Source organism: Musca autumnalis, unplaced genomic scaffold (genome assembly GCF_047663935.1).
Source record: "Musca autumnalis isolate F117 unplaced genomic scaffold, ASM4766393v1 scaffold_3, whole genome shotgun sequence".
Classification (NCBI taxonomy): Eukaryota; Metazoa; Arthropoda; class Insecta; order Diptera; family Muscidae; genus Musca; species Musca autumnalis.
The window spans coordinates 2,190,757-2,215,812 of record NW_027411866.1 but is presented as its reverse complement, the minus strand read 5'-3'; the positions used below and the strand labels follow the sequence as shown (position 1 = coordinate 2,215,812).

The window sequence follows — 25,056 nt, the reverse complement described above, 5'->3', positions numbered from 1 at the left end:
AATCAAAAGTGGAACTGAGAGAGAAAAAAAAATATTGCTGGTAATTCAACATGATCGAAAAAGCATGTATTCAGAACAACATACTACTCAGTAAAATGCCATATATTAAGCCATCAGCCACTATTAATAGTTAAGGCTTCAAACTTGCGCCGAAATTCAAAACATGGGAAAGAGAAGTTACGTAGCTCATTGGGTAGGTGATTCCACAGCCGAGCAGCACGAACAATAAAAGAATTTTCTAACCAAGATGTGGAAGAAATGGGCAGAATTATCTGTATGTTACGAGTATATCTTGAAAACGAAATTCGTTCCCGAAGTAATACTGGCAGATCCAAGTATATCGATTTATAAAGAAAAGACACAACACGTTGTTGGATAAAAACTTTAAAAGGTACTCCTAAGAAATCGTGCGCATGAGCAGAAATGTGGTCCCTTCTGCGCAAACTGTAAACAAATCTGACAACCATATTAAAAAGCTTCTCTACTCTCTTCAACTGTTCATCAGTTGTACCTGATATAACCTCAATACCATAAGAAATAACTGACATTAGCAGTGCGTGAGCCAGATTCCTTTTAACAAAGAGGGGTAGGTAGAACTCAGTGCTATATAATTTACGAAGAACATTTATGATCTTAGGAAATAAAGCATCAATATGTGCAGAAAAATCAAGTTTAGAATCGATAATGACACCTAGACACTTCATCTTGTCCACGAAATGTATAGGGGAACCATCAATAAGTATATTTACACTACCACCTAGACGACTAGTGGGACCAAATATCATCGACTTAGATTTAGAAACATTGATCACCAAATTGTTGCTATCTAACCAATGTGATATGTTGCATAATGTAGAATTAATATTAGACTGCAATTCGGCAGCAGTTTTGCCATTAAAAAATAGATGAATGTCATCAGCATACAAAAACGGAGTACACCCACGTCTGTGTAAACTGTTGGCAATGTCATTGATGTATAAAATAAACAGAAGGGGACCCAGGATGGAACCCTGGGGTACTCCACTGTATATATTACGAATATCGGAAACACTACCATTGAATGTAACGAATTGGGAGCGACCCAATAAAAAAGATGAAATTAATGCACAAGCAGATGAATCGAACAAATAATTGGATCGAAGTTTAATTATCATCTTCGAAATATCCACTCGATCAAATGCTTTGGATAAATCCAATGCAACGAGAACTCCATTTTCACCTCTTTCAACTGTCTCTCTAATGGCATCCGTTAAATCAATCAGAAGCGAGGTAGTACTAAGCCCTCGCCTGAAACCATACTGGCATGATTTAAGAAGACGATAGTTATCAATAAAATGCTCAATTTGCTCCTTAATTAGATGCTCAGCGATTTTGGATAAGGCTGGCAAGATACTAATAGGCCTCATGTTTTCAATACCATTTAACTCTCTATCTTTGGGTATTGGCACTACGCGTGCAACTTTCCATGCTTTAGGAAAGACTGAAGTTGTCAATATAGTATTGAAGAAATAAGTGATATGTCTAGAAATATATGGAAAAATCAATTTAATAAATTTTATAGGTATGCCGTCTACACCCAAGGATTGAGATTTTATCCGCGACAAGGCTTGAAAAACATCCACCTCAAACACAATTAAATGAAAATGAATAGTTACCATTCACATTGCTCGAATCTACTACAACTGCACTACCAACAATATCATTTTGCACAAAGAAGTCATTCAAGACTGTAGCATCAAAGTTCGTTTCATGATTGTCGTCATTACCAACAAAACCTCCTGCACGTAGATATTTCCAAACCTGTGTTGGGCCAAGCGCACCAAAAACTTTTGTATAGTGTCTCCTACGCTCACTCCTAAGGACAGATTTCGCTCTGTTTCTAAGAGAGCAGTATATTGTCCAATTAGGCTGAGAAGGGTTTCGCAAATACTCCTTATATGCCATATCACGTAGAGAGTTAGCCAAAATTACAGATCGACATTTTAGCCAGGGATCAACAACATTAACAACTCGTTTCGTGATAATAGGGACAAAAGAATAAAGATTCTCAATGAGCGAATCAAAAAAAGAGTGTTGAGCATCAACATCCGAGGTGTTATATATCCAGCTAAAGTCGGTCTGAATTAAATAGTTAAGCATACTCTCCCAATCGATATTGTTGAAGTCGCGATACTCTACAATTCGTTCCGAAACAGTTAGGTTTATATTAACTACACCAAATATAAAGGCGTGGTGCGAAATTGCTGGACATTGTACCTGACCAGAAAAATTGAGTGGACAAGAATTGCTGCAGGCAAAGAAATCTATTAACGACACAGAGTCAGTAGCAATATTATAGTGTGTAGGCAAAGAATTATGTTGAAGAGAAAGGCCAAGCCGAAGACAGATGCTCCTCATGTCTGTAGACTTGGATATATCAAAAAGGTTACAGTTGAAGTCACCAACCACAACAATAGAGTCATACTGCGCCAGAATGTCCCCATGTATATCTTCAAAACTAGAAATATTACCATGTGGAAGATAGACCACACCAAACAGAACTTTCCTAAAGCCCAGGATTAGTTCTATAAATAGCGATTCGCAGACACAAGGGTGCCCAGACCGAAATACAACTTTATATCTAAGACCTTCGCGAATATAAATGCCAACACTGCCACCCCTAACATTCGCGCGATCATATCGCACAAACGAGTAGCCAGGGATAGCAACTGCTCTGGTTGAAACATAAGGTTTCAACCATGTCTCAGAAACAGCAAATAAAGCAAGACCACTATTGCAGACCAAGTTCTTAATTTCACTTAATGTTGTGTTGTAAGCAGAAGGACGTAAGCTCTGACAATTCAATTGGCCAAAAGACATGCTGTTAGAAAATTGGTTCAATCTATTCCTAAAATAGGACGAATTACCAGCAATAGGCCCAAGATTATTATTTAATGACATCATCAAAAAGAAAGAAGGATGGACTACTGGGGAACCTAATTGCAATGAAAAATGAGATCATGAAAAAATAAATAAATGAAAGTAAACTTATATAAGAAATTAAATGCAGGATTAGCAAATTTAAATTCATAAAAAACCCTTAAGGGGAAATTGAATGCGAAAATAGCTAAATTAAATTCATAAAAACCCTCGAGGGGAAAAATTATTAATGTACTACTCCAAAAAATTATTAATGTATATCTCCAACAGCCGGTTAACTTACTTTATACTAAGATTAACCAACAGCTTATGAGTTCAAGAAAAAATTTGTCTAGACGTAATGATGTTAGTGTTCATGCCAAAGTCTCAGCCCAATTATGAAGGTCAACTCCCCCTGAGTTTTCTCACTTTCTCCTTTAAGTTGCAACGGCAGAAAGACAAAACTCACGGGGAGTTTTCATTCATAATCACCCTGTATGTTATTATATAAATAATTGAAATCATTACACATTCTACTTACTGGTTCACATGATAAATAATTTGTACGATGAAAATCAGTATATAATATTAGATAGTTTCTACTAAATCTAATAGGAACATTTAATATAATAGAAGAAATAAGGAAGTCTGAAGGTTTATCGTCATTGAAAATTTTCAATACAAAAATAGTGTTCATCATCATGCGTCTGATTTTTAATGAGGGTAGTCGAATTAATTTTAGCCTGTTAGTATGTGAAGGAAGAACGAAGTCACTGTTCCAATGAAAACTTCTCAAGGCAAAGGGTAGAAACTGTTTTTGAACGGATTCTATGTTTTAGGCCATGTGTCGTAGGCGTAGTTTACATTTTTTATATGATGTATGGCGTTGAAATACGAGAAAAGTCGTAATCGATATTGTTAACGACAGCATATAAAAATAAAAAAATCAATTTCAAAAGAATTTTTTGGCAATGGCTTAATCCAATTTTTTGTTGTTTTAAAACAACGAACTTAATAGAGCAACAAATTTGGCATTGTTGATTGCCAAAGAAAAACTTCTCATAGAGATTGGATTGTTTTCTTGGTCACCCTTATATTTCGAGCCAACGAACCACAGACAAGCCTATGAGGCATCGTGGGATTAAAGAATGAAATGTAAATTATTATAAATATTCATCAATAAAGAAATTTGAAAAAAAGCATGATGTTTTTTTGTTGAAGAAGTTATTAAAAATAACTTCGGCGGAGAATACACGCAAACAAAAACAAACGAAACTATAGTCGTCCCTGCTTTACACCTTGGCAACAATGCAAAATTGTCTCGACTAATTAATTAGTTGTTTTAACCAGGCGTTTACAAATGCCAGTATTGGCAAGGAAATAGCAAAAATACAAACCTTTTTCTCAAATACATTTATAAAATTTGTATTGGAAAAAATGGTTTGTAACTTTGCCAATACTGTCTGTGTGTAAACGCCTAGTATAATATTATAATAACAACAATGGAATTAAGCCAGACTATTCTGAGGGCGAAACCTATAGCTCTGGGTGTTGCGTGTGCGTTCAAAAATACAAAAACAAAATACATGTATTTCAAATTGATTTCAAGACGATATTTCAGATTCCACAATAGATGCATCCGAAACTCAACAAATATCAGAAATGTTACAAGATTACATTTCGGATTCGTCTATTGTTGAATCGGATAATGAAGTAACAATGGAAAATGGTTCACAAGACGCTATTTCAGATTCCAACCAACAAAATAACGACGTACAAGATTATATTTCAAATTCGTCTATTGTTGAATCGGATAATGAAGTAACAATGGAAAATGGTTCACAAGATCTTGAGGAACGAGAAGGCAATACAATAGATTTTAGTTCTTTTCGAAATGATCTCACCTCAGATGACATAGCAACGCTAATAACATTAGCAGGCTCTACTTGCTATGATGTTCTAAGCAATATATTTAATTGGACGACACCATTATCCCAAGTTCTAGAGGCAAGATATTCAAATTATCGTAGAGGATTCGATTTGGAAACACAACAAATTATTAGACAAATTATTGAAAATAACCCAAATCTCCAACAGTGTGTATTACACATAGATGAACTAAAGATAAATCATAATGGGATTCAAAAATCAGCTTATGTCTTCTTGCTGCAACCTTTTCTATGTACACATGATCCTATTATAATAGGCGTTGCGTCCGAACCAACACCTAAAGGAGAGGATTATTGTGAATATTTTGAAAATTTCCTCTATGATGTTTATAAAGTCACTAGAGATATAGGGGTAACCGTAATTATGACCGCCACCGATGCAGCAAATTACCAATTAAAATTTTTAGAAGTTCTACGGTCAGGACGATATCGCCGACGATATCCCCGATTACGTACATTTCTACATATTGTTCCGCCTAATGTAATTGATCCAATGCACTGGTTATTTACCTTTACTGTGCACTTTACCCAGTCAAAAGTGAAAGTGAATGGTGTAAAAGTCGATTTTGACAAATTTGTTAAGCCTCATGTAGTTATTCCAGACTGTTTTGCTTTTCATAAAACCTATTGTTATGATTATTTCCATTTTGAGCAATTTTTCCATATATATAATAATATAGTTATTTTCTTAATGTCAAATGATGATCCAAATGCTCAATTACAGTTTGAAGCTACGAAAAGTGTTCTTGAAAACTTGTTACCTTTTATAGAATTATTCTCAAATGAAGCCGATTATGATAGAGCCGAAAAAATAACTATAATTACAAATGCGATCAATTTTTTTTCTGGCATATCATATACCTGGCAAGGAACAGATATCAACAGAAAAGTCGTTAATAGTTTGCAACTAATACGTCGCTTTTTAATTTGTCATGATTTTTCTATAAACAATTGCTGCACTCATTTTGTTATAGAACATTTTTTTCATAAGTTAAGACAACGATTAAAAAGACCAGCTACATTAGACAATTTACTTTATATAAAAGCAAGGCAAGACGAGATTTTAAAAAAATAAAGTCATTTCATTCACAATTATATTGGTCTGAACATAACTTTGCGAAATAATAACATTGTCATTTAAGACATATACAGTGAGTGTCAAAAATATTCGGTTTTCAATTTCACCAATAATAACACCTCAGTATTTTAGAAGCCCATGCCCAATATCCAAAAAACCAAATACTTAAAAAAATGTTGGTCCTGTGGCAATTAAAAAGTGCATGTAACATGGATCCATGGCAACCCTATAAGCGAGAATAACAAAGAAAACGTTGTTAACCCTGTTTTCTATGCGTCAAAAATATTCGGTTTTTGTAACTTTTTTAAATATTTCGCCAAAAAACAATGGGCTTATATATATGCCTATATTTCCTGAGGATAATAATAATAATAATAATAGTAATAATAATAATAATAATAATAATAATAATAATAATAATAATGATAATAATAATAATAATAATGACAATGATAATAATAACCATCCGGAAATAAATTCCACAATAGATACCTAAAAAATATAAATCGTTGTAATCAGCCCCAAGTGCTGTCCGCCAAGGCCATTAAAAAGGAATTGCAGAAAAATAACACAAATGTGTTTTATATACAAGAGGTATGTTTAAGGTCTCTTACCCAATGCCACCTTCTGAATATGTTGATCAGCAAAATCTGCCACAAAACCTTGAGCATCACAATGCACAGTATCCTTGCCGAACATTATCAATTTTCCTGTCTTTGTTACAAAGGCCGAGGTGCCATTATTACAGGCGGCCTGCACAATAACATGACCCTCAATTTTTGTCATTTTCTTTGGTTTGACAGCCTTGGGTTGACGTCTATTTTTCGATATATCGCCATCTTCACCACGTCTAGCGGTGCCAGCAAAATATACAGTACCATCATCATTCACCAACAATGCATGGACACCATCATGGCCCACAGCAATATGAATAATACGTGATATTTTCGATATAATCAATTCGGTGAGTTTCATAATAGGTGTACGACCCACGGATTTCAAACCTAAGGCACTTGATTTGCCATAGTAGTAAACTTTACCATTGTTCGCGCATACCAAGCCGAACTCTTTCCCACAAACAATTTCCTGTAATTCCACATCGTTGGGTATTTTCGGTTCGAAGATATTGTAGGAAGCTTGAATCTTCAAGATTTGATTTTGATTTAAAACTTCTTCCTCGAATGTGGCATAGCCCAGGGTGCGAAAACGTTTGCGTGACAGCTGTAAAGGTAGCTCAACGGGTAGGCTGTTCTGATCACGCTCAGCGGTGCGATTTTGATGACCAATATTAAGGCGTCTTACCACCAGGGAATCCTTGGGGGACATTTACGATCAACGATTACTCAATTAAGGGGTCGATCTTCGATAACAATTACCGTTGAGTGGCGTTTCCAGTTGTCAAAATTGATCCACGTATGGCAACTCTCAACTGAAGTTGCGAATCTCAGTTGACGAAGCGGCTGTTTTTCAGCAACCACAAATTTTCAGTTGCAGTGAACATTTTCGAAGAAACAAGAAGTAAAATAGAAGGAAAAATAAACATTTTATTAACAATTATTGATTCTTTGCATCATTAATTAATTTTGTGTATCAATATGGTGAAAATAACGACAAAGCAGCAGTTTTATTATTAATATTAATAAAAAAATATTAATTGATAAACTGAGTGAAAATCCAAACTTAGCCCGAGGAGTTCGGGAGTTTTGGTGAAACCAAAGCCACAGCGGATGAAGCGTGGAGGTCCATTTCGGATAGTTTAAACAGCCATGAACCTCCAACACGAACGTATGAAGAGTGGCAGAGTCTGGATTCACTTTAAAGCAAAGTTGAAAAAGAAAATGCCTCAAAATAAAATAAACTTCATCGACACTGGTGGTGGTCCATCACAATAAGTGAATTTATCGCCTTTGGAGCGGATAGCAGCAAATCTTTTGCAAATGAATCTGGTGACAAATACAGTAGGTTCAGTTTAAGTACACATGACGAACATCCTCCATCTATATAGCCAACTACACCAGGGATTTTCGTTTTTGAATAAAAATGGTTTTTATTTTGCCTCTTTTCCTCCTCTGTCAACTTCGAAACGATCCAATTTTGGCACAATTTGTCCTCTATCAAGTGGACAACTTCCTTCCATACTTTCGACAATGTAGATTGAGCCATGCAATTGTTGATATCATTGCCATGGGACTTTTGGAAACTTCCCTCCTCCAAGAATCGCAACGCTGCGCACACTTTTAAAAGTGGGGGTATTGCTGTTGATCTGTAACTTACTTTGAAGTCATCCTTTAACGTTTCCACAACGTAAACTGCGGCATCCTTTGGCAATCGAAAATATTTAAGGCGTATTTTAAAATAATTTACTGATTATACAGATCTTTCCACATGATCATCAGCTTACAGTGCAGATGGCAATTCCAATGGATTCGACTTGTCCCTCAAATTTCTTCTAATAGATGCAATGTCCTGTACATTTCCTTCATCATCAAAAAATAATTCCACCGAACTTATCATTTTTTGGGACAGCAAATAAAACTTGACGATCCGAAGATTCAATGGGCAGGTTATATTCCAATCTTGGGTTGTTTTCCAAATTTGGAGTTGCGACGATAATATAGCTGACCATTACTATAGCCTAGCCATCCCGTCTTCTCTTTGGTAAATTCATCGTTTTGCATATAAATGTGACCCTTGTAGGAGCCATTATAGCCAGTGCCAATTTAGCAAATATAAATAGGTGCCATCCGAAGCTAATGCAGGTTCGGTAAATCCGCCAAAAGGAGCTTTGATAGTGAACTGTCAAAAAACAAAGAAGGTTTAATAACACTGTGAGGCTCTCAGAGTAGATAATAGATAAATTTATAGAATAGAAGACCTCGGTAGGGGGCTTATATATAGAAAACCTCCGTAGGAGGATTCTATACAATAGAAGACCTCCGTAGGGGGCTTCTATAGCACAGAAGACTTCCGAAAGGTGCTTCTATAGTATAGAAGAACTCCGTTGGGGGCTTCTATAGCACAGAAGACTTCCGAAAGGGTCTTCTTTAGTATAGAAGGACTCCGTAGCGGGCTTTTATGGTATAGAAAACCTCCATAGGGGGCTTCTATGGTATAGAAGAACTCCGTTGGAGCTTCTATAGCATAGGAGACCTCCGTAAGAAGACCTATATGGTAAGTTCCGTTTCTTTTCCATAAAAGTGGTTCATCTGCCTTAAAAACTTACTTCATCAACAAGGGAGTTCACCGGTACGCCTTTGGTATAAAAATCTGGAGAAGTAGGTTTTGCCAATGCAGCGCTTATTACAGTTCGCTGGAGCATTCCCAATACGGCTGGCATTTGTATGCGTTGCAATGACAAATGCCTGGGTGACATTATCAATGCTGCAATGGATTTCAACATTTTCCCAGTATCCCCACGAGCAATACATAAACCAATTAAGGCGGAACAAGCCACTGCAGACCAATCAGTTTCACTGTTACCACTTTCCGTTGTACTACTCATGGTGGCCAAATCCAATAAAAGATCATATAAAGGATTTATTAATTCTTCTGGTTCGTGTTTAAACGATTCCGGTTGTTGGCCCTGGATCACATCCAACAGAGCTTTCAAGGCCTTGGAACAAAATGTCGGTTGTATATGACGAGCTTCGGATATTAATTCGAAAAGGCTTCTTAAGCCAGCACCAACTATTAGTGGGACGGTTACAATTTTAGGTTCTTTCTCTGTGGATTCCTCAGATTCTGATTCTACATCACTGTTGGTCGAGTCTTGACGTGAACGTTTACCACCAGCCCCCGCAACTCCTGCCACTGCTACCTGGGCAACAACTGCACCATTGCCACCGGCTGCTCCTCCACCCGCACCAACATGTTGTAAAGCATGACAGGAACATTCTGTAGATTGATTGCTACAAGAGCCGCATAGCAAGCAGCATGAAGAATTTATATTTGGCAAATGTCTTGCATTGCCACTTAGCTCATAAAATAACAGACGTCGGGTCTCAGCTTCCAAGACCGTTGAACGTATGGCCGAGAATACGGCAAACTGCGAAGCATTGGGTTGAAGTTCAATATGGGCCACTGGAAATGCCCTGAAAAAAATTGTAAAAGCTATCCCAATTAAAACATACAGTTCCGTGCAAAATAATAGCAACCCGGAACAGCTATGTACGAAATTTGCAACCCTTAAACGTCATTACTTACATCTAAAAATTGGTTTTATGAGCATGACGAGATTTTGAAAATAGTCTATGTAGATTTTTAGTGGCATATAGTGCAAACTATCAGCAATAACTGTCCGGTCCCGCCTCCCTCCGAGGATTTACCTTGTCCTTGCGGCATTGTTTTATTAAAACTTTACAAATTGTACATTTATATCCGATATTAATCGATTTTAAATTTATTTAAATTTTTAAAGTCAAAATTATAAATACAATTTAAGTTTAAAAACTAATATTTTCTCTTTATTATAAAATTACAACTAAAAACATATTTTAAACGGGTGGAGTGACAGTTGTTAAAAAAGTCGGCAGATTGTTGCTTTCATTTACAGGTTTTTTTGCTTTTCTCCTTTCACGGATTTGTTAAATTAAAAAAAAAATGCGAGGAAAACTGTGTACAAAAATTGAACTAAAAAGTAAATAAATTATGAAAAAATAAAATTAAATTCAACTATTGTTTTTTTGTTTATATATGAGCTGATGAGGGAGGGTTGTCGTAAGTTTATGTATGTATATGGGAAGGTGTAGGTGTTTGTATGCATTTTTGTATATTATTTTTAAACGAAATATAAACTATCGAGTCATTTTTATTTAATTTGTTGTTTAGAATTCTGTTTTAACTAAAAATATTAAATAAAAACTTAAAAAATAAAATTGAATATTCCTTATCTTTAAAATAGTTGTATAAATGTTAACAGTAAGGTAGCACTTTAATGAAACAAGTCGGTATTATTTCAGCTTTCAGCAACTGCTTTCTTTCAAAAACAAACGTATCTCAATCTCTCATCTATTGTAGAAGATTTGTTACAATATAGTTAGAAATGGACGGATGTGAAAACCGTAAACTGAAGTAGTCATTAAAAATGTGTCGGATTTATGTTTGTTGATAAGTAATTTTATTCTCTGTTCCAGAACTGCAAGAATTTACTAATTTTTACTATTTTTTCCGATAACATAAAGGAAAAAAATTTATCGTAGTAAAAAATAGTAGCTTGCAGGTTCTGGAACAGAACATTAATAATTGTGGAAAGTTTTTGAAATTAAAAAAGCAGCTGCTTGATTTACACAAATTGTGTATCATGTTTGCTACATATATAACTCTGTGACAGTTTTAAATATTATTAAAAAATTACACCGTGTCAAAAGTGATATTAATAATGCGATAGACATTCATGAGGGTATTCCAACTAAAGATTTAGTTTTCGAAACATTTTCAGTGAGATATTAAAACTATACATGCAATTTCGTTTCCTAAACGAAATCATAAAACAATCGAATCTAATATAATTTTTCGAACGTATAAACGTTCAATATCGAATGCGGAATTTAGACCTCTATATTTTGAATATCCTCTCAGATATCTGCATTTTTGCCCTTTAGCAGCCTGGAAGTATGTCTTCACTTAGCTTCTAGCACTGTGTTATATTTTTATTTATTTTTATCTAAGAAAAAATTGAGGTTGAAACATTTGTTTATATTTTTTGTTTCTTTAATTTTAAATACAGGTTATATATTTAAATGATAAAAATTATATCTATAAAATATGTATGTATGTAGGCTTTCGAATATATTTAAATTAAATATAAAAAAGAGCAAACGGTTGTAGTAGAGGTCATTATTTTGTTATGGAAATGAAATAGGAGAAAATATACATGTGCATGTGTGTGTTTTCTCGGCAAATAGAAACTTAATGAACGGGAACGACAACGACGCAAACACATTCCATACCCACAAAATAATTAACAAAGAACGGCGCAGCTTTACATCGTCATCTAGGAGTTATATGGAACTAGTGAATAACTACAGGACTTTGCTGAACACAAACGCCTACCATGGGCGAGGATGCATCTCCACTGGCCGATGAACCGCTTCCGCCACCACCAGTCGCACTGCTGCCACCGCCTGGACCTACACTGTTCGAATTTGAACTACTACTTGTCGCACTACCCGGTGGCAGACGTACCTGCGAATCATTACGTCTTTGTGTATGTTGTAATTGCTGCATTTGATGATGCTGTTGCAAGTGGTGGGCCGGTATTGGTGGCGGCACCATATCGCCACCTACAACCATATTAGATTGAATAGGTTGTGGAGGTGGTGGCATACCAAAGGCATGACTGTTGGGCCCTGAACTGGGCCATGATGTGTAGGCAGGTCCGGTCGCTGAGGCAGACGCCGTTATTACACTTGAATCGGTCATCATTAAATGCGAGGCAGCCGCCGATAGCGGATGATGTACCAAATCTAGGGGTAACGAAGCGGGTGCATAGCTGTGATGATGTGTTACACCTTGCGGTGGTAGTGGTGGAGGTTGTTGGCTTGATGAATGTACCATTGATTGTTGCGGGTGTTGTTGTTTGACAAAAACACTATTTGCCCCACCACTACTGCCAGAATTTTGACGCAAACGTGAACTGCTCGACCCTGAGGAACCACCTGAAGATGAGGACGATGATGAGCCACCAGCTGGTCCAGATGTGGTAGATGTTACACTACCACCCTGCAACGAAGATGAACCAAGACCAAAACGTAATGGTTGTTGTGGTGGTGGAGGTGGTGGCATTTGTTGTGTTGATAAAGGTGGATCACAATCCATGGCCAATGGATATTGTTGATGGTGACTATTGTTTTGTGTGGTACTACTACAATTGCTGCTATTGCCCGGTGATAAAAGACCTTGCAATGATTGTTGAGCGGCCAAAAGTTGCTGTTGTTGCTGCTGCTGTTGTTGTTCATAGAGCGATTTCATCATAAGGCTACTTTGGTCGAAACTCTGGGGACCACCACTGCTGCCGCCATTGCTACCACCACCAATGGCCCGCGAACGCATAAAATTTCCCGATGTGACACTGCCACTTAAACTGTTTGGCTGTTGAGCAGATGGATGCAGTAGTAGGCCTATTATAAAGATGATAGAAAAAGAAGAATGAGTCACTAAATGTCTTAAAAATGTTTAAATACAGTTTCTGAAAATGCGTCTGAATTAATGTGCAATATTAATCTTCCTTAAAATATTTTATTTATTTATTTACAAAATATTTTATAAAATAAATTTATAAAGTATAGAAAAAAAAGGCGCCGGGCTCCTTAAAATATATCGCTTATTTATTCAAAGAGTGGCATAACTCAAAAAATGCATTTTCTGAGTTGGCAATTTTTATTTTACGGTCATTACGGCCACTTAAGTTGTGAAGTTCGAATTTGGCACAGTTTATGAATACAAACTAACTATTTATAACTTTTATTATTGATGAAGAAGATTTCATTCGTACTCTAAACCTGGTTTATAAGTTATAACCAATGTAATAGTACAGATTGATAACATTTACATATCTTCACCTGAAATGCTCAAAGGCGTAACCCATAAAAGGTGAGATTGAGATTGCTTTCCCACATACTTAAAATAAAAAAGTAAAAAAAAAAACAAAAAAAAGAAAATTCTTAAGAGCTTGAGATATCGAACATCGGCAACTGTTATTTGGTAAACGGCAAGGAAATGCCGCCGAAATAGTGGCCACGACGCGGAAATATTTTTCACAATTGTGAATGAAAATTAAAAATGTTTTAACGTGGAGTTAAAATGATATCTTAATTTCGAACACCCTTATGGACATATTTTCCAGGTATTCGTAGTTGCCAAACGCATCTGTACGCAAAGAATGATTGAAAATATTCTAACAAGTGAAACACATTTGTTGGCCACATAGCAGATTTTCTTTTTTGTTGATTATATCATAAATTTTTATTAAGTTTTTTCTTGCTTTTTTGTTTCTTTTCCTTCATATAATTATTAATTTGTTGTTGTTGTTATTGTTATTTTTTAATTATTATACTGGTATTGGTTTATTATGTATTATTTGCGTTTGTTTTTCCTGTTCAGTTATTATATATTAATATTATTTATGAAATATTAACTTAAAGTTAAATGAAATATGTTTGTGTGTGTGTGTGTTTCTATTAATATATATTCCGTTGTTTTTATTTAATTTGGTATTTTTATGTATTAATGCTTTTATGATGAAGTTTTGTATGTTTCTTTTTCCTCTTTTTTTATTTATATTACTTATAAATGGCTTAAAGTTGTATAACATTTTTCTTTACTCCTTAATCATATAATCTTCATTTGTTTCACCGACTTTCTTTTATGTTTTTCTTTTTCAAAAAAAAGTTAAGGAATTAAATTATTAAGAATTATTAGAAAACATATTAAGCCTTATACCGAACGTTAATTCCCCGTGAGTTTTCCCACTTTCTGCATTAAGTTAAAAAGGCAGAGAGACAAAACTCACGGTGAATTTACGTTCAGGATAAGGCTGATTATGTATGTATATTGAAAAGGGAAAAGCAGAAGTTGTGGTCAACAAGTAAACGTATAGTAACACCTACAACCAGTGTAACCAGTGTTTACAAATAGCCATGGAATATACCTAAGGTTTTATGAAATTAAAAAAAAAATATTCTTATGTGATATAAAACAAAAGTTTTACACTTTTCCACAAATAAATATAAAGTCAACAGTTTTCTACATGCAAAAATCGCAAATAAGTTAAAAGCTTGAAATAAGGACCTCAAAGTGGACAAACTTAAAAGAAGAAAACCTAATCGAGTTTAGTGAAAAAATATATGCCATTTCAATTTGTTTTTTTGTTTGTTTTATGAGTTTTTAATACTAGCATGACCTTATTTGAGTACATTTTTTTCTGTTTTTCTTCTTTGGATTTTGTTGTTGTCTAAAAAGTACGCTATTATTAATATTATTTTAGGTAAATTATGTATTTGCTTTCTGTTCTTTTTTATTTTAATAATATTTCAATATTTTACAACACACACACCCATTTTGTTTGAACATTCATTCTGTTTGTTTGTTATTTGTTGTAATTTGTTTTCCACGTATTTGTTGTTAATAATACGTTTGTTTCTTGCTGTTTCTTTTTTTTATAAACTATGATTTGTTTTTACCGTTGCCTAATTATATTATGTTTATATTCTAATGTTTTGTTTTGGTTTTTTATTTTCGCCTTACTTTCCATCCCTTTTGTTTTGTATTCTAGTATTAAATGTTTATTTTGTATACGATTGCTAATCAAGTTGTTTTTTTTTTTGGGTAAAGGAAAGTGGATGTAGGGGAACTAGGAAAGGCAGGATGAATGTTTGTGGTAATTTTGTACAAGTGTATGGAGAATTTGTTTATTAATTCTATTGAAAATGCAAAGATTGATTACTTCCTTCATGTTCATGTGTTTTATACAGCATTTGTTTGTTTTAGTTAATGCTAATAGTTGAAGTTCATGTCCAGGTTTATAAAGTAAAGCATTACAAACAAATATGCTATTCCCCGTTCGGAAATGTACTGTTTGTTTGTATTCATTTATAACAAACCAAGAATTCCTTCAGCTATATTATATATATTTTCCTTTTCACAGGTATTTTTGTATATATATATATATTTGCTTTTTTTGTTAAATATGTTTTGTTTTTGGATTTTCACTGTTATTCTGCAAATAATGAACTCTATGGTGGTTAAAGTCACCTAATAAATGCATATTTTTTCATATAAATATTTGTCCTTTACCTCCATTCTATAAACTATAAATTTGTTTCAAGATTGAATATTTCTCAGAATTTACTTATTTATGTTGCTATAATTTATTATTTTACATAAATAAATATAAACAAAATTAGAAAAAATAAATGAAAAAGGAAGAATTGTCAATGCTATAACTGTTATAAAATTGAAAGAAAAACTTGGCACGGTGTGCCAACATTATAAATAAAATATAATTAATATAATTATTTTTGATGCATTCGCAGTTGCAATGCAGGAACAATGCAAAGTGTGCAAATGAAATATTTTGACGAAATCTAAAAATTGCAATGTGTTGGTACGTTTCGGAAGTCAGCCAATTTTTTTATTACCGTACATTACGGCGTAAAACAAAACAAACAACCTGGGTACATATTGTCACAATTATGTACCGATTATAGCAGTATCCTCAACTCCTATGGAAAACGCATTGTTTCCATTACTCTTAACAATTGCCGTTTTCCTCCATAGCCCAAGTATACAGCATCTAAACCCCCCGGAATCACGAATCGAATATGTTTTGACTATTCCCACCGTAATAAGAGTAAATGCTATTTAAACAAGAGTTCTTAAGAAGACTTGAAAAGTAGGAATGTACAAATTGTTTTCATTTTTTTAAAATAAATTGCTATTTTAGAGATGTTATAACAGTTATAGTAACAAACATGTAATTACCAAAAATTAAAAGGAAAAATGCCCAATTTTGTATTAATTAAAAAAGTATTTTTTTCGAAATTTGTGTTTTTTCGTTTTTTTATTATGTGTTGATTTTTTTGTCATTTAAATAAAGCCTATGGTGAGAGGGTGTTTGTGTAAATGTTTTAGTTACAAATATCATTTGATTAATTGGATAAACATTGCCATAGAGTCCAAAAGTAGTAGTTATGTAGTAAAATATTTGTTTTAAGTATTGTTTTATTTGCATAATAAGATTTTATTTTTCATATTTTATTTTACTTTTTCATTTGTATAGTAATAGTTCGATGCCAAAATATGCAATTTTTTTTTGTTTTAATATAGAGTTTAAGGTTATTATTTTTCCCACATGTTTACCGTGGAAATTGTTTTTGTGGGGGAAAAGAGGGTTTTGGGATATAGTATGGGGAAGTTATATAAAAAAATAAAAAAGGTTATAAACTTTCCCAAAATTAAATCAAGCCAAAATTATATTCAATTTATTTTTGTTTATTAATTATGTTCTTTTTAAAGACATGTTTCTTCTTATTGTTGTAGAATATTGTTTCGTAAATGTATGTTGTTTTTGTTCTGAATCTTTTTAGAGTTCCTTCCCAACTTTTGCTCTTTAGGAGAGCAACGCTGAGACTTAAATTTCTAAAAACAAATCTAATAGTAATTTCTTGTTTTATATTTTGTAGTATTTTTTCCATTGGTAGCCAAAAGTTTGGTAGTTTCCTCTTGTTATTGTAATCGTATTGTTGTTTCTGCCGGAATTTTATTACAATTTTTTTGTTGTTTGAAAAATGTCCTAAAGTTTGGTTTGGGTTGGTTTTGTTTGCTTTGCTGGATTTGCTAAAACTATATACGTTTAATTTTGCTTCATTTTTATTACTACGTTCCACGTTCATTTTCTTTTGCTGCTGTTATATTTTGTTTGTTTTATTTCAAATTTCGATTACGACAATGTTAAACCAACTAATCCTTGTTATCTTTTTGTATACAGATTGCTGCTGTTTTTTTTAATTCTTAAGAAGAATTTATTGAGATTTTTAAAAATAGTTTTTAAGTTTTTTTTATTGTTTTAAATCAAAATAGTAGAATTTCCTTGTTGTTGCTGTTGTTTAGTAATTAAATAGAAATGTACTGAGTTTTTTTTGTTTGTTTTTTAATTAAGTTTTAAAATTATGGCAGTCACTTGAGTCGTTTTGTTGTTCTTGTTGTTAAGTAGGAAAATTAATATAAATATAATAGCAATACATTATATCCAATATGAATAAACTTTTTTACAAAACTGTGTGAGAAAGACGAAACAATTTGTCATGAAATTGAAGAATAAAAGAAATGCCATTAAAATTTTGAACGCTACAAACTTTCGAGTATCTATGACGGCAAAATGTAATGAAAGAATGAAGTCAAAACGAATTCCGCTTTAAATGTATGATATACATATATTAAATCTTTTTAAAAATATATCTCTATTAATGTGTTCAACGGTTCTTTGAAACTATTTTAAATGTATGGAAATATAATTTGTAAATAGATTTTTGTTATTTACATACCAATTAGGATCTACCATTCAGTTTGATAGTTCAAAATCATAGGTTGACAATTCATGCAACAATATCGTTTTAAAGAGTAGCTCAATATCACGCTTTCATACAGCCTTATTAAATTTAATGTATTTCGCATAAGGGTAACCAAGCCTTACACTCCATCTATGTTACACAAAATAGCTTAACCAGGCTAACGTAATTTTTGAATATGACAATCAAACATCCCCAAGTAAGGCCGAGATCAGAATTTCAGTAGATATCATTCTAGCTAAAGCTAAATACTGCAAGTGGAAGGAAAAAATTTAAGCGATGACGTGGATGAGAGAAAACGTCAAAGAAATGAACTGTCAATTAGGGCCAAATTCGGAAGTAAATTTTTATGAAAGTTTAAAGTGATATCATATAAATGTCAATATGTCTTCTCAAATGACGAGAACTGTACATTTATCAACAGGATCAGTTTAATATGAAAAGCAATTATTGATAATACATACATACATAAAATACATGTATTCATATAATGTTAATATAAAACAAGTAAGAAAAGTCTATAGTCGGACGGAGCCGACCATGGGATACCCTATACCACTATCCCTGGACAATCGCTCTCCATGGAACTTCGTTCCAATGATTGTGAACATTTAATTATCAAATATCAGAGATGTAATGTATAATACTTATGACCACGACAAAGACATTTTTGTAGCAGGAAAGGAAAATTTAGTTTACACAAACTAAAATGTAATGAAACCCACTTATGTAGTACTACTACTTCCGTTGTTTAACCGCTACTTTATTGAAATTTTTACCAATTTCACACAAAAGTTTCAGTCCATTTAACCCGCTAAGTATTATCTGATCTTCACGTTGGTTTGTACGCTTCTTCTTCATCATAAACTCAAACTTTGTATAAAATTGTGCGGGTTATTATTTTGACCTAGAGAGCCGCTACAAAATTGGTTAAAATTTTGTTTTTGGTCCATTTCATCCCCTGAACATTTCACGATCATCATCAAAAACTAATCATTTCTATTCTGGCCCGAACCCAACCTCCTTAAAAAATTCGTTACATTCGGTCCATAATTGCGGCCTTAAGCTTGTTTACAATTTTTAATGGACGGACACACATCGCTAAATCGCTTTATCTCGTCGAGATATGAATTTTGGCACACCAAATAAGGGGTCTAGGACGAATATTTCGTGGTGTTACACAAACTTTTGGAGAGACAATATGTAGCATGGGATAAAAATGTGGTTCTCTACACACAACCCATTATATATTAGGCAGTAGGCCCGTTATCTAGCAAACACTTTATTGTAATTTACATCAGAGGAAAGGTCAGTAGTTTTTTTCCATATGTAGGCTACTTTGCGAAATATATATGTCCTTAATGAATTAAAATATCGACCAAAAATAAAATTGTTATATTTTTCATACAAAAGTAATGGTCCATTTCACCCGCTAAAGAATATCAGATCATCATTCAAAATTGTAGGCATCTTTTTCGACCTATACTCTTACCCGGTGCAAAATTTCGTGACTATTGATGTATAATTGCGACTTCTAGCGAGTTTATTATTTCACTACAAACAAATAACGGAATATATTAGGCTGTAACTCTGTTATCTGATCATGCACACCAACATAATTGGCATCAATTGAAAGGTCAAGTATTCCACTTTCAAGTATATCTCACTTGTCCGGAATGTCACTTCCAGGAATTGAGATATAAGCTGTATATTAAAAATTTTCACAATTTTCACACAAAAGTTTTGGTCCATTTAACCCTCTAAATATTATCCGATCGCCATTTCAAATTGCAAGCTTCTCGTTTGTGATATACTCTTACCTTATTTAAAATTACGCGTTGATCGGACTATTATTGAGACCTACAGAGTCGCTAGAAAATTGGATAAATATTATGTTTTCGGTCCATTTAACCCGCTAAATATTTCACGATCATCACCAATAAGAATAGGGATCTATTCTGATCTGAACCCGACCTCTATACAAAATTTCGTGACGATCGGTCCATAATTGCGGCCTGGAGCGAGTTTACAATTTATAATGGACAGACGGACGGACGGACTGACGGACGGACACACATCTCAAAATCGCTTTATCTCGTCGAGATATGAAGATTGGTATACCACATTGGGGGTCTCTGACAAATATTTAGCGGTGTTACATGAATTTTTACCAAAACAAACTTATAATACCCTTTTCCACATTGTGGTATAGGGTATAAATATCAACATAATCCTTTCGTCCATTCGGACAGAATTGGGAACGAAGTCGGTCAAACACGTGGGAAAAACTTCCGACTTTGAGCATACGTGTCGGACGTCCGATATTAAGTTTGCTGGGTAGTAAGTTAGAACGTTTTGAATGAAGTAGAAATGACCTAGTCTAAGAAATTCCACTTCCACGGATTAATATAGGATCCAAGCAAAATAATTATGTAATTCTGCGGTTTTTTTATAATAGTTGACGTTATTTCATTGTATCTTGCCGTTTGGTAAAGTTCGTTTAAGCTGTTGGTAGACACTAATTGTTGTCAGAATATCTTGGAAAAAAAAATTATTTGTTATTACTTTGTGCGAGATGACCAAATTAGACGCCAAATTACAATTATCTTTCTGACAGCAATAAGATTTCCCACAACGACCCCAGTTTAATTTAAGATTAAAAAAATAACCCACAACATTTCGCATTCTAATTTAAGTTTATGGATTTGCAAATGCAGATAAACAGGTTGTTGAGAGATTTGCAAATCAATGGAACTAAATTCGAATTTTATGAATTCATTTCTAATATTCGTCAAATAGTTTTAATAACAACATATTATGTATGGTGTTTTTGTTTCTTGTTTTTCAAATCTTTCTCATTGCTGAAACTAAATTTCATTATTCATAACCTAAAATTTTCTAACTTAAAATAAAATATCATTAAATACAACTTAAAATAATTTTTAAATTAAATTAAAATAAATTAAATTATATACTATTCGTCGTTAATTACGTTTCATGCGTCCTTTCTTTCGAACGGGAAAAAGTAAGAGCCCAATTCATTTTTCCTTTTTTACCCAGTGGGAGAAAAGGAATAATTTACAACAAAAGGTTTGTATATACAGTTCGTTTCTGTTCCGTTTTCAAATTTGGTCAACATTTTTTTTAATTCTTTTTATACCAAATTATGTATAGAACCATGTGTTGATTGATGCTGTTGTCCCGTTGTGTTGCTAGTAGCATTTGTGGTTGTTGTTGCCGTTACCCTATTTATATTCCTGGTAGCCGTATTAGAACCTGAGGAAGCTATGGATGTATTGGATGATGATGTTGATGTAGATGCTGATTTTGGAATTGTTGATTGATGTGAATGTTGAGTGCTGCTGTTGTCCTTTGCTGATGTTGAATGTTGATTGTTGTCTCTGTTAACCATCATTCCAGGTCATCGTCGATCATCTATTGATGTCGGATCCACACAAAACGATGTTTTACATATACATATAAATAATGTTTTAAATAAATCAAAATCATTTGTTTTAAAGCGAAGAAATGGAATAGAGACAAGAATAGTACATTGCGTTATATGAGGGGTTGCATACAATTTATTTAAAATTTTATAAAAAAAAAAACAACAACAAAATATATGGTTTAACAATTTTGTGTTATAAGATCAAATATTGTTATAAATTGTATTAGATAACTTGGAATAAATTATTAATATATTTTTAACATAAATAAAGAAAATAATATTAAAATAATAAAAAAAAAACAAATATATTGCTTATCAACAAAATGAGTAAATTTTCTAAATAAATATTTCTTAATGATATCTAAAACATTAATAGTTCCACTTCATCCTTATGTTATAGTGAATTCACTTTTTTATAAATAGGGAGTGAAGAACACATCCTATTTAATACTTTGAAAAAAAAAAACTTAATACAAAACTAAAAATATATATACATATGTATAAAAACAATAATTAAAACATGCAATATTTGCGTTTCTTCAAAAATCTCAAATGAAAATCTGATGAAACAAGGAGAATTTCAGCTATCAATATTAATATTGAAAATACTTCAATTCAAACAGTAGTTGCACAGTTTTCACATCCTATAGTCATGTCATTTAGATCCACAACAAATCTTTATAAAAAAAAATCAAGAAAATTCTATACATGTTACTATTTATACATGTGAATGAACTACAACGTTGTGAGGAACTCCAGTTCTGAAGGTGAAATGAACATATTATCTTTAAAAACAAAATACGACTTCGTTTTTATCTACAACACAATAAAATTTGGTTTTTAAAGAAAAAATGCCAAAAGCGAAAATAAAACTAAACGAATTTCTCAATGCGTTCGGATACAAATTATAAATTTTCTACATAACTTTGACAAATATATTTTTTTAACTTACCGTGACTTTGTTGCTCTGAATGTTGCACCGCACTAGCCGATAACATTTGTCCAGGCACCAATGCAGCCGTTGATGACGACGTTGAACTAACGGAAGGCGAAGATATTGCTATACTACCAGGTTGTACTGCACCCGAACCGGTGCTGGTACCCTCATCTGAGGTACGCTTAAAGAAATTATGCTGCAGTGCATAGTAGGGTGTTACACGTGTCTTCGGATCAAAGTCCAACATTCGCAGTATTAAGTCTTTGAATTTTAGATAATCAGCTACTGAATGACCAGGCTCATCCATACGTCTTCCGCCAGGTCCACCTGTTTCAACACCCAATATATCGTGTAACTTTCGAGACCCAGGCGGTTTGTATTTACGACCGTTTTGACTTTTCTTTAATACGTATGAACCATCTGAGACGACTTTATCGAAAAATTTACGTGTCTTGTGCGCTTGATCTAATAAATATTTAGGTGGCATGCCCAACACTTCGACAATTTTATTCATCTGATCGACTTCATTGCAACCGGAGAACAATGGTTCACCAGTATGCATTTCCACCAATATACAACCCAAAGACCACATGTCAATGGCCAAATCATAAGGTATTCCCAGCAACACTTCCGGCGAACGATAGAAGCGAGATTGTATATATTGATATATCTGTGTGGGAGCAAGAAAAATACGAATATCAATTATTAGGATTTCTATTACGTAAATGATGGACTCACCCTTTGCCCCAGTTGACACGAACTGCCAAAATCAACAATTTTAATCGCTGATCTTTTGGGATTACATAGTAATATATTCTCGGGTTTTAGATCACAGTGGATTATATTCAGTTCGGGAGTACTCAAGAAGAGCAAAGCAGTGCATAGCTGTTGAGCAAATTTTCGCGTTAGATTCAAGGATACACCACGAAAATTTGTATTACGTAATAAATCGTACAAATTATAGGATAATAATTCGAATACTAAACATAAATGATTGCGCCACATGAAATGCCTTTTAAGTTTTACTGGAAGGAGAAGGAGGAAGAATAATATTAGCAATTGAGTAGATATTAGGAATAAAATAAGATGAGATAATAATATTTCGAGATGAGAGATGAAAAGGAAATCAAAAAGTCATCACAGCAGTAAAAATAACGCTTCTATGACAGTCAAACAGATCCATGTTTTACTCCGTCGTCAAGCACTGTAAACAGAATGGCATGAGCCATTCTGTAGTACAGTAGGTCTACTGTCTGGGGTCTGATAAATTATTGATTTCCTCCGCATCCCGCCTTTATAATTTACTTCCACTTACCGATATAATATTTATTTTCTGCATCTGCCCGATTCATCATTTCCAATAGTTTAACCTCAATTTGTGCCTGATTTAGGAACGGTTTTTTATTTTTAATAATTTTTATTGCTACATAACCTTGCTCTTCATGATCATACGCCTTGACCACTTGTCCAAAACTACCCTTTCCTATAGCGACAAAATATGAAATATTAAAAACCAAATGATATCATATCTCAAGAAAAAAAAGAACTTACCAATCAATGAATCGATTTCATAGCGATCCAAAAATTTCTCACCGTGTTTTATTATATAATCGTGATTATCATCGTCATAACCATCGTTATATAATTTCCGTTCCTTTTTGTTTGAGGAATCATCTTCACCTTGTGTCTGTTGGGCACGTCTTTTCTTTTTAGCATAGTAAACCTGAAAGAAAGTAGACGAATTAGAGTTTGGACAATTTACATTTCGAAAAGTAGAGCTTCGTATGTTGATGTCCTTGGAAGATAGGCTTTAAGACTACATAGGTATTTCATCTTACAAGCTTTTTTATAAAAACCATAACTCAAAAATAAATGTTGACAAGATGACGAGTAAACAACATTACTTCGAAACAACAATTTTGACAAGACATGCTTAGGTTTGGGAAAGGGAGTTTTATATTTGCAAATGCATCTACAGTTACCTGTAGAAAGTGAAAGACATCGTTGCCGGCAATATGAGGGAACATGAAACAATCTGAAGGACAATTTCGATGACTTTTCGTTACCCAATGATTACACTTGCAGAAAGTTGTGTATACATATTATAGTCGTAACTTCAATTTTTTGAACTGACACTTGCGTGTGTAAACGGGGGGTAACCCAATGATTACACATGCAAGTAACTTGCAAACAGTTGTGTATACATTAGAGTGGTTTTAAAAAATCGATTTCGGATTTTTTTTATGCGGCACCCTCCTAAAATGTTTAATTTTGTTAAAAAGTAAAATTGCCAAAGTTTGAGCTCAATCGGAATATGTTAACGCGTGCCACTGGTGCCTTAAATTTTCCATGACCCTTTATATAGCAAATATTAAAATCTGACCCGATTTTCAAAATTTTTCGTAGGATTACTTGTTTAGCCACTGCAAAGAACTGGTAAACTGTTTTTTTTTATCGAATGGACAATAATTGTGGTCTTAACAAGTTGTTGTAATTCATGCAAACACCTTATTTATTACACCATGGTACAATTATTTTCCAGTAAGGTAAGTGTTGTTGTACAACAAACGTAACAACAACCACATATAAATTTGTTGTTGTATGTAATACTAGTATCACTGGTATTTGTCAACAAAACATAAAAAGTGTCAAAAATTATTTTAATTAAAAAAAAATATATA

General features: G+C 33.4%; 2 protein-coding genes across 51 annotated transcripts in view; both read right to left on the bottom strand.

Moving 5' to 3' along the window:
- Positions 1-8,628: 8,628 nt before the first annotated feature.
- Positions 8,629-10,266, bottom strand: LOC141396857 (E3 ubiquitin-protein ligase highwire-like). Its single transcript, XM_073972532.1, has 3 exons — positions 10,220-10,266; positions 9,149-10,088; positions 8,629-8,721 (listed from the first exon to the last, which is right to left on the bottom strand). The coding sequence occupies exons 1-3, from the start codon at positions 10,264-10,266 to the stop codon at positions 8,629-8,631; spliced, it is 1,080 nt and encodes a 359-aa protein (XP_073828633.1).
- A 25-nt stretch (positions 10,267-10,291) lies between these two features.
- The window catches only part of mnb (minibrain), a 73,068-nt gene continuing 58,303 nt past the window's right edge, over positions 10,292-25,056 (bottom strand). For all 50 annotated transcript variants that reach the window (XM_073973755.1, XM_073973758.1, XM_073973761.1 and 47 more), the window contains 5 exons: positions 23,927-24,098; positions 23,691-23,858; positions 23,114-23,400; positions 22,391-23,045; positions 10,292-13,043 (listed from right to left, as the gene is read on the bottom strand). In XM_073973755.1, the coding sequence (XP_073829856.1) occupies positions 11,935-13,043; positions 22,391-23,045; positions 23,114-23,400; positions 23,691-23,858; positions 23,927-24,098 (2,391 nt within the window). In that variant the 3' untranslated portion in view covers positions 10,292-11,934. The remainder of the gene's footprint in view (positions 13,044-22,390; positions 23,046-23,113; positions 23,401-23,690; positions 23,859-23,926; positions 24,099-25,056) is intronic.